Source organism: Choloepus didactylus, chromosome 2 (assembly GCF_015220235.1).
Source record: "Choloepus didactylus isolate mChoDid1 chromosome 2, mChoDid1.pri, whole genome shotgun sequence".
Lineage (NCBI taxonomy): Eukaryota > Metazoa > Chordata > Mammalia > Pilosa > Megalonychidae > Choloepus > Choloepus didactylus.
In genome coordinates, this window is record NC_051308.1 from 208,306,446 (window position 1) to 208,324,842 (window position 18,397).

The window sequence follows — 18,397 nt, forward strand, 5'->3', positions numbered from 1 at the left end:
TTGAGAAAATCAATAAAATCGATGGACCACTGGCTAGGCTAACAAAAAAAAAAGAGAGCGCAGATGCACATAAATGCAATCAGAAATGGGAAAGGAAATATAACTACCGACCCTGCAGAAATTAAGGAGATAATCAGAAGATACTAAGAGCAACTATATGCTAATAAACTAGACAACTTAAATGAAATGGACAACTTCCTAGAAAAGCATAAACAACCAACATTAACTCAAGAAGAAATAGATGACCTCAACAAACCAATCACAAGTAAAGAGATTGAGTCAGTCATCAAAAAGCTCCCAAAAAGGAAAAGCCCAGGACCAGATGGTTTCACATGTGAATTCTACCAAGCATTCAAGAACGAATTAGTACCAATCCTGCTCAATCTCTTCAAAAAAATTGAAGAAGAGGGAAAGCTACCTAACTCTTTCTATGAAGCCATCATCACCCTAATAGCAAAACCAGGCAAAGATAATTATAAAAAAAAGAAAATTATAGACCAATTTCTTTAATGAATATAGACACAAAAATCCTCAACAAAATACTCGCAAATCGAATCCAGCAGCACATTAAAAGAATTATACACCACGACCAGGTGGGATTTATTCCAGGTATGCAAGGCTGGTTCAACACAAGAAAATCAATTAATGTAATACACCACATCAATAAATCAAAGCAGAAGAACCACATGATCGTCTCGATTGATGCAGAAAAGGCATTTGACAAAATTCAACATCCTTTCCTGATGAAAACACTTCAAAGGATAGGAATAGAAGGGAACTTTTTCAATATGATAAAGGCAATATATGAAAAACCCACAGCTAACATCACACTCAATGGGGAGGGACTGAAAGCTTTTCCTCTAAGATCAGGAACAAGACAGGGATGCCCACTATCACCATTGCTATTCAACATTGTGCTGGAAGTTCTAGCTAGAGCAATTAGGCAAGAAAAAGAAATAAAAGGCATCCAAATTGGAGAGGAAGAAGTAAAACTTTCACTATTTGCAAATGACATGATTCTATATGTAGGAAATCCAGAAAAATCTACAGCAAAGCTACTAGAACTAGTCAATGAATACAGCAAAGTAGCAGGCTACAAGATCAACACGCAAAAATCTGTAGTGTTCCTATACACAAGTAATGTGCAACAAGAGGAGGAAATCAAGAAAAAAATCCCATTTACAATAGCAACCAAAAGAATCAAGTATTTAGGAATAAACTTAACCAAGGACACAGAAGACCTTTACATAGAAAACTATAAGAAACTGTTAAAAGAAATTGAACAAGACCTGAAAAAATGGAAGAACATACCATGTTCACGGATTGGAAGACTAAATATAGTTAAGATGGCAATTTTACCTAAACTGATTTACAGATTCAATGCAATACCAATTCAAATCCCAACAACTTACTTTACAGAAATAGAAAAACCAATAGCTAAATTTATTTGGAAGGGTAAGATGCCCCGAATAGCCAAAAATGTCTTGAGAAAGAGGAGTGAAGTGGGAGGTCTCACACTACCTGACTCTGAAGCATATTACAAAGCTACAGTGCTCAAAATAGCATGGTACTGGCATAAGGACAGATATACTGATCAATGGAATCAAATTGAGTGTTCAGAAGTAGACCCTCACATCTATGGACAACTGATCTTTGATAAGGCAGTGAAGCCGAAGCAACTGGGAAAGAGCAGCCTGTTCAATAAATGGTGTTTGGAGAACTGGATATCCATTTCCAAAAGAATGAAAGAGGATGTCCATCTCACACCTTATACCAAAATTAACTCAAAGTGGATCAAAGACCTAAACATTAGCACCAAGACCGTAAAACTCTTAGAAGAAAATGTAGGGCAATATCTTAAAGATCTTGTGAAAGGAGGTGGTTTCTTAGACCTCACACCCAAGGCACGAGCAACCAAAGAACAAATAGACAAATGGGATCTCCTCAAAATTAAACACTTTTGTACATCAAAGGACTTTGTCAGAAAAGTCAAAAGGCAACCTACAGAATGGGAGATGATATTTGGAAACCACATATCAGATAAGGGTTTACTATCCCGAATATATAAAGGAATCCTGCATCTCAATAACAGAAAGACAAACAATCCAATTAAAAAATGGGCAAAAGACATGAACAGACATTTTTCTGAAGAGGAAATACAAATGGCTCAAAAGCATATGAAAAAATGCTCAACTTCACTGGCTATTAAGGAAATGCAAATCAAAACCACAATGAGATATCATCTCACACCTACCAGAATGACCATTATCCAAAAAACAGACAATGACAAGTGCTGGAGAGGATGTGGAGAAAGAGGCACACTTATTCATTGTTGGTGGGAATGCAGAATGGTGCAACCACTCTGGAAGACAGTATGGAGGTTCCTCAGGAAGCTAAATATAGATTTGCCATATGACCCAGCTATTCCATTGCTGGGTATATACTCAGAGGAACTGAAACTTAAGACACAAACAGACATTTGTAAACCAATGTTTATTGCAGCATTATTCACAATTGCCAAGAGATGGAAACAGCCCAAATGTCCATCAAAGGATGAGTGGATAAACAAACTGTGGTATATACACATGATGGAATATTATGCAGCTGTAAGACAGAACAAAGACATGGATCATGTAATAATTTGGATGAACCTTGAGGACATTATGTTGAGTGAAGTTAGCCAGAAACAAAAGGACAGATTCTGTATGGTCTCACTAATATGAACAGACATTAATGAACAAACTTTGGGAGTTAAAAGCTGACAACACAGGCGACCAGGAGATAGAAAGAGGGCAGAGATCAGCCATTTGATGCTGAAGGACTACAGAATGTTTAGTATTGATTGCATAGATCCAGAAATAGATAGCATAGTACTGTGTGATGGTAGCACGGTATTGTAAGTACACTGAACAAAGATGTCTGTGAGTAAAGCTGAAAGAGGTGGGATAGGAGAATGTATGACACCAGAGGTAAAGATAGAAGATAGAGACTGCGACTGTATAATGTGGCAAAAACTGGAGTGGCCAATGACTGTTACTAAATATAGAAATATAAAAATGTAAAAAAAAAAAAAAAAAGTAGATTCCCATACCCAATTTTGTTCCAGACCTATTTAAACGTTTTCCCAGTAGCTGAAAGTAGTATCTGTTTTTAAATTTAAATGAATAAAAATTATATTAAAATAAATATTCACTTCCTCAGTCATACTAGCCACATTTCAAGTGCTTGGTGGCTGCATGTGGCTAGTGGCTACCATATTGGACAGAGCAAGTCTGTTATCATAGTGCTTTATGACATCAGGTATTCACATTATTCCCTTTCCGTGGTATACTTTTCTTAATACTCCCATCACCAATCCCCAAGACTCAATTCAAGTCTCTTCTTTTCCATAAAGTCTTCTTAAGTCTTCTTCCCACTCTTTCCGGGTAGAACTGACTTCTCCTGTCTCTACCTTCTGAACCTCCATACATACTTTTAGCACAGTTGAAAGAAAAATATTTTTTGAATCCCTATCATCTAGCACAGCGCTGGAACTTATATGTACTCAATGAATTTTTGTTTGGAGTTAATGGGTGTAATTTCCACATGGCGATAGTAAAGGCTAAAGGCTTTAGAGGGTTATTTTGAAAAGACTAAATTGGAAATGGAACTTAAATGTCAAATTGAACAAGATTTAATAGGAAGCAATTCACTGCTCTTTAAACCTATGATATGACATTCATTCATTTCCTTGACCTAGATATGGATGGTATAAAGGACAACTACCACACAGTGGGTTGACTTAAACAGTTTTTGTCTCATGGTTTCAGAGGCTGGAAGGCTTGCTTCCTCCTTGGGTCAGTAGTTTTCTGGCTGGCTGACATTCCTTGCAGCTCCTTGGCTTTCCCATCATAAGGCAGTGTCCTCTCCTTTCTCTTCCGGGTAACTTTGACTTCTGGCTCCTCTCTGTTGACTTTCCTGACCCTTCCTGAATTCAGTACATAATTCAGTCTAGCCCTTGGGCATTTATCCAATTCTGTTCTCTATTTGTGGATTTACTCCCTTTAGAACTGTTATTACATAACTTCCCTTGCTATTGCCTGACTAACCCTTTCCTTCCATAGCACTGTTAAACTTAGCACCAGATTTCTCATCTGTAAAAAGATGCTGATAATACCTGAGATGATGTATATGAAAATGCCTGGCCTGGTACATGGTAATGGTAGCTGTTAGTTGAATCTGAAATGGAATGAATGCAGCAACCTCAGGAAATATGATGTCATTTCTGGGCAGTGTTAAGTGGCATTTGAGAATTATGGCCATTATTTAAAATGAGACAGTAAACTTGTATTTGTTTTTCTTTGACAGTCTTGGGCTGCTGTGGTAGACATGACATAGGTGGATACTGGGCTTTAGCCAGAGTTAGAATTGAGGCTCTACTAAGCAAGTTTGACCAAAAAAGAGGTGGGGAGGGAGTCAAGAGTGTTTGCCAGGGAGTGATTATTATGAGAGACCATGGAATCTGAGCTGGGTAAGAAGAGAAATGAAAACATGATGGGGTGATTGATGGTAAGAAAGTGGTAGGGCCAGTAGTCTAAACTGAATTTTCAAAGAAGGAAAATATATTTGTATTATATAAGTAATGCATCCTCTTTAGAAAATTTGGAAATATAGATTAGGAAACAGAAAGGGGAAAAAATCCACATACCACCACTCAAAGATAACCAATGTTTATATTTGCTGTGTTTACTTCTCTCTGTTTTCTAGTCATAATTTTTCAGGATGTTCTTTGTTTTGGGGTTTTTACATAATCATGATTATTCCATTAATACAATTTTTGTTCCCAGATTTTACCAAATAATATTATAACTTAAACTTTTTCCCATTTTGTTATATAGCCTTTGCAAAATTTCTGACAGTTGCAGAATATCTTGTGAAGTGCTTGTCTTATGGTATCTTTTTGTTGTTGTTGTCGTTGTGATAACATATCTAAAGGATCATTGCCAAATCCAGGATCATGAAGGTTCCCCACCATTTTCTTCTGAGTTTTATGGCTTATCTCTTATATTTAGGTCCTTGATCCATTTTGAGTTAATTTTTATATACAGTGAGAGGTAGGAGTCCAACTTCATTCTTTTCATGTAGATATCCAGTTTTCCCAACACCATTTTTTGAGAAGACTATTCTTTCCCATTTAATGTACTTGGCAGTTTTGTCGAAAATCAGTTGGCCATAGTGTATGGGTTCACTTCTGGACTCAGTTTATTCCATTGATCTATATGTCTGTCCTTACGCTAGTATCACATTGTTTTGTTTACTGTGACTTTGTTATAAGTGTTGAAATCGGGAGGTGTGAGTCTTCCAATTTTGTTCTTTTTCAAGATGGTTTTGGCTATTTGGGTCCCCTGGCAATTCCTTATGAATCTGAGAATTGGCTTTCCATTTCTGCAAAAAAAAGACTACTGGAATTTTCATAAAGATTGCATTGAGTCTCTAGATCGCTTTGAGTAGTATTGACTTCTTAAAAACATTAAGTCTTCTAATCCATGAACACAGGATGTCTTACCGTTTACTTAGATCTTTTTTAAGTTCAGTAGTGTTTTGTAATTTTCAGCATACAAGCTTTTTAGCTTCCTTAATTAAATTTATTCTTAAGTATTTTATTCTTTTAGATGCTAATGTAAATGGAATTGTTTTCTTAATTTCCGCTTCAAATTGTTCATTGCTGTTGGTATTATAAAATCTAACCTGTCTACTGTTTTGAACATTTAGGTGGTCCCTCCCCCCTTTTTTTATTATAAATAATACTATGATAGACATCTTTTTATTTTTTTTCTATTTTTGGATTATTTCCTTAGAATAGAATCTCAGAAGTGGTTTACTTTAGCAAAAAATTTGTTTCATACTGCCAAATGGAAAAGTATTGGTCTTGTATTTTCTTTCTGTATGACTACTTTCTCTCTTCCTGCAGTAATAGACTGGAATGAAGTTAGGAAACACAAATATGGTCATCTGCCAGAGTCTGCATCCCAATATCAAGGTAAGAAAAAACTCTGTTTAGCTTGGAAAAATTTTATTTGATATCCTTCACCACAAATAGCTCATTGATTAAAAGAAAAGAAAAGAAAATATTGCAATTTATAGTGGTAGCTATCAAAAGCAATATGTTTTGTTTGGGGCTAGAAATGAGGAAACCTTGATTCGGGGTACAGATAATCCCAAATTAGTTTTCATAGCTTTAGGCACAGTTGCTTAGCTTATCTGGATCTCCACAGTGTTTAATTAATTCTGTGGATTTCCACAGAAGTGAAGCAGAATTTGGTGGTATGCTTCTACAACTGCTAATAATAATAAGCTTAGTAACTTTCAGTATGAGATAATTGGACTAAGCAAACTCTTAAACCCCCATCTTACCCCTGAATTTCACCTTTCTGTCATTTGATATGTGTGTCATGATTTATGCTATAACATTTTTTTTCTTTAATAGAAGCTGCTGACATACTGGAGCTAGGTAAGATTTTTCTTGTGTTTCTGCTAAATAAGGGAAATTAATAAACCATGGAATAGACCGTAACTAGTTTTAATCAACTAGGTAAAGAATTTCATGTGTTCTGTCTCGTAAACTAGTGATCCTGTGCTCTTGTCTGCGTAGTGAATCCACGTAATTCATCTCAGTTGTCATGTCAAGTCTTCTTTATCAGGAAGCCACAGACAAAGCTAACAAAAAGACCAGGGGACATTAATTACATAGAGGAGAAGGAGGAGTGGGAATTGAATCAAACACTGGAATTAACTTCTTAATTCACTGAATCCACTGAACCTACCATCCATAAATCATAAACTGGTGAATTTTCCCAAAAGAAATTGTTCATGAGATAATTTGAACTGAAATTAAACCTAAATATTTTCTAAATTAAATAACTAAAGAAAATCTGAACTATGAAGTAAACAAGAATTGGACTGATACTGTATTTGGTTTATCATCCCTGTTTAGCGTACTTTATGACTAAGATTTGATGAATAAAATGACTATTAATGATATTTCACCTTTCAGTTTCCTACCTAAATAATTAGTTTTAACTTCCTGGAGTCATTTAAAATCTTTCTACATGTTATATAAATATTGGTATCTGGATACCTTTATCAGTTATTTGTTCAATTATTTTTATATATTTTGCTGCTGAAACTTCATGTGTCCAGCTCTATTATTATCAGTCTCTCTGCTTCCTCTTGCTTTTTCTTCCTATTACATATTACTTTCTATTGCCCACTGACACAGAAGGTAACATAAAGTAATAGAACACTGGACTGGGAGTCAGAACTCCTGGGTTCTTTGAGAGCCAACTCTACACCTAATAACTTTGGGACTGTGATCCTTAGTTTCCTGATTTGGAAAATGGGGATAATAATCCCATTCTGCCTACTTCATAGCTTTAAGATTACATAAAGCTAATGGATGTGAAAACATCTTTAAAACTTTTAAATACTTTTCATCTTGGAGGATTATTATGATTTTCATTCTGTTCAGTGATTATACTCAGAGTTTACTCTAAGTCTGTACTTAGAGTTTACTCTAAGTTTACTCTAATCTTGTAACATTCTTTGATGGAAATGAAATAATGCGGGTAAGGTGCCTGGCACTTGGTAAACAATAAATTATAACCATTTTTAATTTTCCTTAAAACTTGCCTCAAGCTTTCTAAGGTACTGGTGTGTGGTGGAGAAAGCATGGTCAGCAAGCCCTTGGTTCAAATTCCTATTCCCCTTTTTACCAGTTTTGTAAGTTTTGCAAATTGTTTACTCTTTCTGAGCCTGTTTCCTTATCTATAAAATGGGAATAAAACCTATTTTGCAAGTTATTATGAACATTGGAGTTATCGAACATAAATAGTCTGGCACAGTGCAGGCAAATAGAAGGCAGTCAATGGGAGCTGCTGTTCCTGGTTTTGTTAAAAATATGAATGATAATAACAATTATAATTCAATGACAACTTAAGACAGGCTTTTTAAAACCTATTCGTTGTCAGGGAATTGTGAAAAGGCCTCATAATCCATGAATACTCAGTTTAACATAAAATGTACATCAGTTATTAAGTGGTGTTAAAATTCAAAAGCATGGTTTTCCTCCTGAGGGTAGAGATAGTACAGCCAGGCATATCCTCTGACAGCAGTTAACTGTGTATGTTTCATTCTACTCTCAAGCATAGAGAGTAGCCCCAAATATCAAACTGAAATAAAATACAGTAGATTTGCAAAATCTCAGAGTTGAAAGAGGCCTTATAAATAATTTGGCCCTCCATCTAACATTTTGAATTTCTTCCAAAATGATTTGTCCAAAGTTTGTCATCCATCCTCTGCCTAAACTCAATTTATTGGGGACTTACAACTGCCTCAGGCAGTTTATAGTTAGACAGACATTTACTGAAGCAGAATTTGTTTCTTTGTAATTTCTGTTAGTCATACTTTCATCTTTCAGGGCCATTTGGAACAAGCTTAACCTATTTTTCACTTGCCAGCTTTTGGTTATTAGAAAGAAGCTCTGAGGACTCCTCACTGTCACTCTGTCACCTTGTAGTTCAACCATCATCTCATATGGAGATTATGAGAACAGCTCCCAGCTAGTCTTCCTATCTCCAGAATTACCCCTCTCCAAACCATTCTTCACACTGCAGTCAGAATGACTCTTCCTGCAAACCGTTCAGTGCTTTCTTCTCATTAATATGGTATTTGAGGCTTTTTGTTACCTTAACACGGTTCTCTAAACTCCCCAGCAGCCATACCAAAAGATTTAATTTTTAGAACTGCTTTTTCTCACTTCTTGGTCTTTATACATGCTTTTCTTTCTGTTTGAAACCAAAAAGAAATGTCCTCTCTGTTTCTCTGGTGCCTGCTTATCCTTTTACACTTTTGCTTTAGAGGCTTAGAGGTTACTTCCTTTAGAAAGCCTTCCACAAACTCGTTGTAGGTGCTCCTATAGCATCCTCTTTCTCCCCAGTTGTAGCACTTATCACAGAATGTTATAGTTGACTATTTGTTGTCTCTGTACCTCACTAGACTAAAGCTCTGTGAGAGCAAGGACAATATTTTGATCATGGTTGTATCCACAGTACCTAGCACAATGCTTTGACATATACCGTAAATATTTGTTAGATGGATGGGTGGATGGATGGATGGATGGATGGATGGATAGATGGGGAAATGGCTCTGAGACTTTTCTTTTTACTCATGCTGAATATCCATTGCTCCTACTTCTGGTCTTCAGGTGACATGGTTTTGTGTTCTTTCACCACTTGGTCACCATTCAGGCTCTGGTTTGCTCTCTCTCTCAAAACGTAGCTTATAGAACAAAATATGCTATCTCCAGTGTGATTTTACTGGTCCAGGGAAAAGTAGGACGATTATTTGTTTGCTGCTTCTTTTCCTTTTCTCAAAAGCTTTTACTGAGCCTCTATTTTGTTTCAGGCAGTGTGTTAAGCAGTAAAGATTTTAAAAGTGAATAAAAGATAGCCCTTACCCACAAAGAGCTTATATAAATAATTACAGTGATGTGGTGTGTTGAGTTGATAATAAAGATGTGAACAAAATGTAGGAGATGAGATGGTGGGATTTATTCTGGAGGGACAGGAAAAGTCAGAAGTATTTTTGCTGAGCCTCACTTACCAGGTGGGAAGAATGACAGGGGCAGAGGTGCGGGGCCAGGAAAGCCAGAAGTTTGCTTTGGAAATTCTAAGATCCTTTCTACCTTGAATATTGTAGTTCTATATCTGTGAAGCCTCCCAAATCCAGACTTTTTCCTTTCAGTATACCTGCCTGGACCCTCAAAAAACCTGATTCCTTCTGCCTATCTAAGCCTCTCTGTTGCCTAAAAGTCTGTATCATTTCAGACGTACCTGTGATATAGTGAAGACTGGATTTGCTCTAGATGCTTTATTTCTACTAAATAAAATTATCTCAAGTGACTTTTCTTTTTGGCCTTTTATTTTTTAAAGAGGAAAATGCATGAAAATGTTACTGAGGCAGTATCACATTTAGTATCTTTTTTATTCATCTTCTATTCCAAACTTGAAGCATTTAGTGAAGGCCTTTTACATATTAAATCATTCTTACTCTTCTGTGCATGTATTTTTAAAACCAAACCAGATGGTAGAAATGTTTACTAAAGAAACCATTGCATTGATGCCGGGAACTGAGCTACTACCTGAACCCCCATCTTTTTCATCCAAGATATTTAATGAGCTCTTTGCTTTTAGCTAGGAGGTTGTCTCATGGTGTATTTACAAGGACACTAATGATGTAATTCAGTTCCTGTTATCTGTTTCTAAAAATTGTTTTTTTTGGCTTGGTGTTTTTAATCTTTAGATGATCCATTAAAAAATACTAAGTTATTGATCTAAAAGAGTTATGGACAGTGTTTTGACAATGAACTACTGTGTATATTGTAACTTAGTTTTGGACATTTTAGAATAACTGCATTTTCTTAGTGCTGGATGTGCCACAATTTTATTGATCATTTGAAAAAAAAACAAAGTTTAGGGTTGAGGATATGACTTATAAGGAGACTTGCTCTATCAGATATTTAATTTCCTTGAAACAGAGTGCTTCTAGCACAGGGATAGACAGACTGATCAGAGGAATAGAATAGAGTCCAGTAATAGATCCAAGTGCATACAAAACTTTCATACAGGATCAAGGTGACATTTCAAATCACTGGGGAGATGATGGTTTATTTAGTAAATGATGCTGGTCACATTTATTGAATAAAGGTAAGGAGAGAAAACTAGACCCTTTCCTCATTTGTCTCACAAATAAATTCCAAATAGTCAAACATTTAAATGTAAAAACATGATACCAGAGAAGTCCTAAAGGAAAGCATGGCTTAGTATTTTTTTTATAATATTGAGGTAAGCAGACGTAACATGAAAACCAAGAAGCAAAAGGAGAAAAGATTGAGAATCTGTTTACAGGAGAGTTAAAAACATTTTAAGGATAAAACATCCTAGACCAAGACAAATGTTTTCAACACGTGTGACACACAAAGGACTAATATCCTTAATCTACAAAGAACTCTTAGAAATCTATGAAAAAGCAAAAGAACAGCTCAATAGAAAAATGGTAAAAATCATGACAAAAATAAAATATGAAACTAATTATCCTAAAATGATTTTCACTTCATCAGTAATCAAATAAATACAACTAAAACATAACAGTATTTCATTTCTTCATTGATTATATTTATCAAAATTATAGAGATTATTAAAATAGTTTTAGCAAAGATGTAGGAAATAGGGACTCTCATGTACTATTGGTAGAAATATTAATTGCTATAAGCTTTTTAGGGTACATTTTGGCAATATATGTTGTATTAAAATAAAAATATGCATATCCTTTTTCCATTAACCTCACTCTTAGAAATTTACCCTAGATAATCATAAATGTGTTAAAAGATGTATGCACAAAGATACATACATAAATTAGAAAAAAACTTAAATGTTCATGAATAGTATTTAACACTGCCCATATAAACAGTGGAACACTATTCAGACCATAACCTTGGAGTAGAATTTCTGCTCCAAAACCCACAATTATCCTTACTGCTTATTGCTCTTATGAATTTGGGTTCCACATTTTAGGTGGAACAAACTAGAGTTCTTGTAGAGGAATGTGGCCAGAATGAGTGGATGTGCTTGGCATAACCATGTCAAGTAGGGAACAGCTGAGGGACTTGGGGCATATTTGGAGAAAGAGATAAGATATGTAACATCTGGGTAGAGGTTAGAGGAAGGCAGGCTTTAGCTGGCTATAGGATTAGAGTCTATCCATTTGTACTATTGAACAGTAGCCAAATAATGAGTGTCTCATCATTGGAAGTATTCACGCAAAGGCTCAACTTTTATATCATCTTAGCAAGATGCCATTTTTGACCATCCTGCCTAAAATAGCACACGTGTCCTCAACACTCCCTTTTCCTCTTACCTTGCTTTATTTATTTATTTTTTTCATTTGAAAAGAGCTAGGAATTGTATAATTATTTATATGGTTGCCCTCTTGATCAACTGGCTTTTATTTATTTACTTACTCTTTTACACCTTAGAATGAAAGCCCTGTGTAGGCAGAGATTTGGTTCTTTTATTCTTTACTATGTATCATCTGTGCCTAGGGCCATGTGTTATATATAGTTGGTGCTCAGCATTAGACTAGGTAACCTCTTAGCGTTACATTATGTGGACCTTTCAATTCTCTTACTTTTATGTAGCTTGTAAGTCCCTTCAGGGCAGGAATCTTATTTTCCTAATAATAAATGTAACTGTCATGTGTTGTGCATTAGTTTATAAAAACAACCTTCATAAGCATTATTCAGTGATATAAGTACGATGGATGGCTTTTCTCATTGGTAAGGTCTCAGCTGAGATGTTACCTCCGTTGAGTGTCTGCCTTGAATGTCCCTAGCTAAAATAGCTCCCAGTCTCTCTATCACATCACCTTATTTCCTTCAAGTACTTACCGTTTATTATCTTGTTTATTTACTTGTTTATGTATTGTGTCTGACTGTGTGCCAGATGTAAATTCCATGAGAGCAGTGGTCTCCTGCTCTATCCCAACAGTTAGAGTACTGCCTGGTACATAGAGGATACTCAGTATACATCTGTTGAATGCATAATTGAAGACAATTATGCATTCTATAAGCTATAAAACATTATACTTATATACACTATTAATATTAATCTTCACAATAATCCCCCACTCCAAGTATAGACAAAATTTCCCTGTTCTGCATTCTCAAAGCAACCTGTACGGCCTCATTAATTCAAGTTTGTAACAATTGTAACAGATTATTTGCCTATTTATTTATTTAATATCTTTAACTTATCTCTAGACTGCAAGCTCCATGGATTTAGGAATCATATTATCCTGTTCTGCACATAGAAGGAGTTTAATAAATATTTTTGAATAAACAAATGTATCTACAATCCTGTGAGGTAGATGTTACCAACATCTTTCAAGATAAGTGAACTAGGCATGCAAGGATTAAGTAGTTTACCCAAGATCAAACAGTTAGTTATAGAAAACAGGACTTTAACCAACATCTTCTGACTCCGCATCTTTCTTTCAGTTACATTCTTTCAGCTACACCAGTAGTTCTAAGACTCAGGTGTTAATCAGAATTATCTAGCAGACCTTTGAAAATACAGATTATTAGGCCACACTTGGAGTCTATGAAATGAGAATCTCTGAATGTGGGGCTTAGGACTCTGTTATTTTTTTTTATTTTTTATGTTTTTAAAGAAAAACTGCTCAGGAGATTCTAATGATGAGTAAAGTTTGGGAATCAATGATTTATACCAGAAGTTAGCAAGCTAATGTTCACAGGCCAAGTCCAGCCTGCTGCCTATTTTGGTAAATAAAGTTTTAGTGGAACACAGCCATACTCATTCATTTAGATATTGTTTATCACTGCTTTCCCACTACAACAACAGAGTGGAGTAGTCATGACAGAGACTGTAAAAGCATAACATTTTTAATGCTTGGCCTTTTACAGAAAGTTTGCTGACCCTTGATCTATACCTTGCTGTTTGTCCTATTTCTTTCATGGTTATTTTAGTGTTTGGAGATGTGGTAGACATATGATATACCGCTCCATGATGGGCATACAGTAAGTGCTCAAATATTCTTATTGAGTCTGTAAACATTATTTAGTTTGCAATTTACTTGGTAATAAAGGACTAACAAGCAGTCAAACATAAGAAAAATACTTATCTAGGTATAGTTCAAGCTGTGCAACACTCACAGTGGCTAGACTGCTTTTGACAAAGACTTTCCGTTTCATTCAGTTGGTACTAGGGCATTCCTTAAGTAGGGGGTGGTCTGAGGTTTCTGACCAATATACATTACAGTCCAGGGATTGATTACTGTAGCTGAGATGTGTAACAAAGAACTGTGATTAATACCTTAATTATTTTAGTAGCTCTGAAGCTGCCACAATTCTTAGAACCAAAGTCTCTTGGGCGCATTTGTTCAGAACTCAAGCTAATACAAGCAGTTACCCAGGACTAAACTGGTAGACCTGTGCTGTCTAACAGAGTAGCCCTTAGCCACATGTAGGTATTTAAGTTTAAATTAATTAAAATCAAAATAAAATATAAAATTCCCCTTACTCTAGCCAGATTTCAAGTGTTCTTAGATACCTTATTGGACAGCACAGACACAGAACATTTCTGTCATCACAGAAATTTTACTGGACAATACTACCCTAGACACTAGAGTTTGAGTAATAGTCCAGTCAAATCCAAGACATGCCATTTGCCTTAATCCTTCATTTGAAAGGATGGGCTAATAATTTATAACATTTTCTAATAGCAGATAGTGATAAAATATATTCAGTCTTTGATTTAGGACCCTCTAACCTGGTAACAAACTCTTTATTAAATCTGATAAGATCTTTAAATCTTTGACTCCTGGAAATACACATCTCATTTACCCTATGGACTGTCTAGTCAAGGTGATTAATAATTGGCCAGTTCATGAAATGTTCAGAACTGACTGTGTTGATTTCTAGCCAAATCTATTTGGCTTAGTTAAGGATGTTGGGAAAGGGACCAGTTTTAAAACAGAAGCTTTAAAATCAATTGAGTATAAGTGTTGGCATCATCTTTGGAGTGATTTAGATTTCATCATTCAGTGACTCATTTTTATTCCCAGTATGTGGTGCTTTTTGCATGGCCCAGAGGGGCCCTGTGCTTATCCACTACAGAGGAAACTTCAAGAAATGCTGGTTTGCTACAGTGTTTTAGCTTATGAGACTCTCTGGGACCTCCCCTGCTCCACCATGGGGTCACCTCTAGGTGGGTATTAGGGGAGGTTGGTAATTGGTTTAACCTTTAAATAAGTAGCTTGGTAATATTTTATGGTCCAGTTTGGTCCTTAAATTGTTTTCCCTAGCCCCAGTATAGTGTCACCTTAAAGATTGTTTCTCAGGCAAAGTGTTCCTCAAACTTTGAGAGACTCTAGTCTACTTCAATCTGTAGATTCCTCAACTTGGTTTTAGTTATCATCAGCAGAAAGGCTTCCTGGTTCCTACTTTTCTCTTAACCAGATCCTTGTCATTTTACGCCTCAGAGCACTGTAGCTGAAGCAGGGGTGGGGTTAGCCTCTCCATTCTTCCTGAGCTGAGACAATGGGATCCAACCATATTAAGTGTTACAGACTCTCACTTGACAGCAGTAGGGGACCCCTACAGGAACAGGTTGTTCAGAAGGAAACACCTTGCACCCTTAACACACACACACACACACACACACACACACACACGCCTTCTACCTCTTATGTTCTGTTTTCCATGAATCACTTCTTTTAGAAACTGGTTTATCTTCCTTTGGCATTTTGGATCACTTTATGGACTAACTTAAAAAATACCTCAGGTCATCTTTAGACCATGATTTTAAAAATATTGATCTAAAATGACCCATCATTAGATTCTTCCTTCTTCAGGTGACTATATTTCATTGTCTCAATACTCCTTTGAGACCAAACGGGGGAAATAAGTTTTCTTGTGCTACAGTCAGTCTGAAAATGGCTTAATGTTTAGTATAGTTTACTTCCTGAAAGCATTTTTTTAGGAAGTTGACTGTGATAGAGATTTCTATTTCCTTTACAGGTCATTTTACCTGGGACAAATACCTAAAAGAAACATGTTCAGTCCCAGCGCCTGTCCATTGCTTCAAGCAGGTAATTGATTCTCAACATCTTTAGAAGGTGGGAAGCAAATAGGCAAATATATTTAATGGTCCCTTCACAACATGAAGTGGGAGCCATTGGACAGCTTACCTGAGGATCCCAGAATAAACTTCTATGGGAAGAACACCACTCAAGGTTAAATCTGATTGCCGTGAGTTTTGGCAGCATTCTCCCCAACTTCATCCCAATTAACAGACTTCCCTTCTTCACCTCCTTGAGGATATTCTATTGCTGAAAACATCTGTTTATTTTTCTATAGCTCTTAATTCAGACAAATAGGCAAGAGAGTTACATTAGCCCTTAGACAATTCTTAAAAGCAAAGCAGTATTAGTTTCTCTGTACTGAAACCTCTGCCACAATCTTACCTTTCTTTAAGAATATTGGCACTGAGTCTCATTGTTGAGCATTTTCAGAGCTCATAAGAGGTCATCCTGAGATTTTCACGTAGGATTAAGTGCCCCAGACAATGCACAGATGATGCTGACTGGATCAGAATATAATAAGGCTGATAGTCAAAGAGGTGTACTGATGCTAAACGGAGCTAGATACCAGAAAGCTACTTACATCTCCTTTGCTTTGTTACTCAATGGTTATTTCCTCAAACTGTCAACATTTCACATTGAGTTGGAATCTTTTCTAATTTCAAAATATAAACACAAATTGAGAACTTCTGCACATTTGAAGTGATAGGGACTGGATTCATACTCCCACCTGAAGCAGTTTTTTAAAAAGACAAATTATATTAAATGATTTTTCAAGTCACAGAGTATCAGGCACCCAAGCTCTGTGAACTCTGAAAGATGCAAACAAATGAGGTGAGTTTTATGATTTCTTAGCTTACTGCCCTAGGCCATGGCACAGGAAAAGGGAACCCAGGTTGAGCTCATCGGACTCCCTTACTTGAGGAGATGGAGTTGAGAATCCAGGGAAACCAAGGAAGCCAGACTTTGCAAGACAGAGTACCAGAGAGAAGAATGCAGCATAGAAAGAAAACCATGGAGATCTTCAGATGACCCCCTTCAAGTATTCAGCAGAGTACAACTGTTCAGTTGCATGCATGTAAGGAAATTACCCAAAACCAAGAAAAAAAAAAAAACAGTTGAAAGTAAAAGAGGGAATAGAGCCTTGTGCTCAGACAGGGCTAGGAATAGTGCCTTTTCCCACCAGTCATGCTAGAAGATCTCATAATTCAAAGACATAGTGTAGAATACTCAGGAAAGTCTTGCTTAGTAGTGGAGAATGAATAGCATTAGATTGAACACTGCTTCAGATCCACATAACAAATCATAAAAGCAAGACTCAAAAAGATCAAACTGTTTCTAAGTAACCTAATTGCATTCAAAAACAAAACATAAAGAAGATTTATAGAAATGGACAAGTATCTAGCACCTAACAAGGTAAAATTCACTGTGTCTGGCATCCAATCAAAGATTACCATGCATGCGAAGAGGCAGGAAAACACAACCAATAGCAAGGAGAGAAATCAATCTATTGCATCCAAATCAGAACCTATACAGAGCTTAGAATTAGCAGACAAAACATTAAAGCAATTATTTTAACCATATTCCATATGTTCAAAAGTTAAGTAGAGACATGAAAGATATAAAAACATCCACATTGAACTTCTATGGGTGAAATGAAAAGTACACTGAATGGGATTAATGACAAGAAAAGATTAGTAAACTTGAAGATATACAATAGAAATTACCAAGATGAAACACAAAAAGAAAAAATAATTTTTTTAAAAAAATGAACAGAGCATCAGTGAGCTTCGGGACTACTTCAAGTAGCCTGATAGATACGTAATCGGGGTCCTGAAAAGACAAAAGCAATGGCAGACAGAAAAGTAATTGAAGAAACAGTGACTGAAAATTTTCCAAAATGGAAGAAAGATATAAATCCACAGAACCAGGAAGCACAATGAATCCAAAAACTAAAAAATAAGAAGAAAATGACACTAAAGCATATCGTAATCAAATTGCTCCAAACCAATGATAGGTAAATTAAAAGCAGCCAGAGGAAAAGGACATTTTATATACAGGGGAACAAAGATAATAATATCAGATTTCTTGTCAGAAACAATTCAAACAAGAAAAAAGTGGACCATCTTTGAAGTACTGAAAGAAAAACTGTCAACCTAGCATTCTATACCCAACACAAAATATCTTTCAAAATTGAAGGAGAAATAAACATTTTCAGACATGCAAAAGCTGAAGGAACTCATCATCAGCAGACGTGCACTAAAAGAAATGTTAAAGGAAGAGTCCATCAAGCCTAAAGAAAATGATACCAGATGGAATTACGGATCTACACAAAGGAATAAAAGGCACTATAAATGGAAATTACAAGGGTAAATATATAAAAGATAATTGACTGTGTAAAGGTAATAATGTATCATTGGATTTATGACAGATGTATGATAATAATAACCTAAAGGCCAGGAGGAGAGAAATGTTAAATACACTACTGGGATTTGTCAGGCTTACATTATACATGAAGTAGTGTAATGTTACTTGAAGATTGACTGTGGTTAGTAAAAGATGTTTAGTATAAACTCTAAAGCTACCATTAAAATAAACAAAGAAGTGTAGCTAATAAGTCAATGTAATTATTAAGTTTAAAAGAAGGCAAAACAAAGAGGAGAAAGGTAATTAAGAACAAATGGAACAAATAGAAAACAAATAG

General features: G+C 35.7%; 1 protein-coding gene across 9 annotated transcripts in view; it reads left to right on the forward strand.

Moving 5' to 3' along the window:
* Positions 1-18,397, forward strand: part of SCMH1 (Scm polycomb group protein homolog 1) — a 234,828-nt gene that overhangs the window by 94,445 nt on the left and 121,986 nt on the right. For 6 of the 9 annotated variants that reach the window (XM_037827535.1, XM_037827539.1, XM_037827534.1 and 3 more), the window contains 3 exons: positions 5,951-6,019; positions 6,467-6,490; positions 15,632-15,702. In XM_037827535.1, coding sequence (XP_037683463.1) covers positions 5,951-6,019; positions 6,467-6,490; positions 15,632-15,702 — 164 coding nt within the window. The remainder of the gene's footprint in view (positions 1-5,950; positions 6,020-6,466; positions 6,491-15,631; positions 15,703-18,397) is intronic. The other 3 variants (XM_037827541.1, XM_037827542.1, XM_037827537.1) reach the window with 2 other exon arrangements.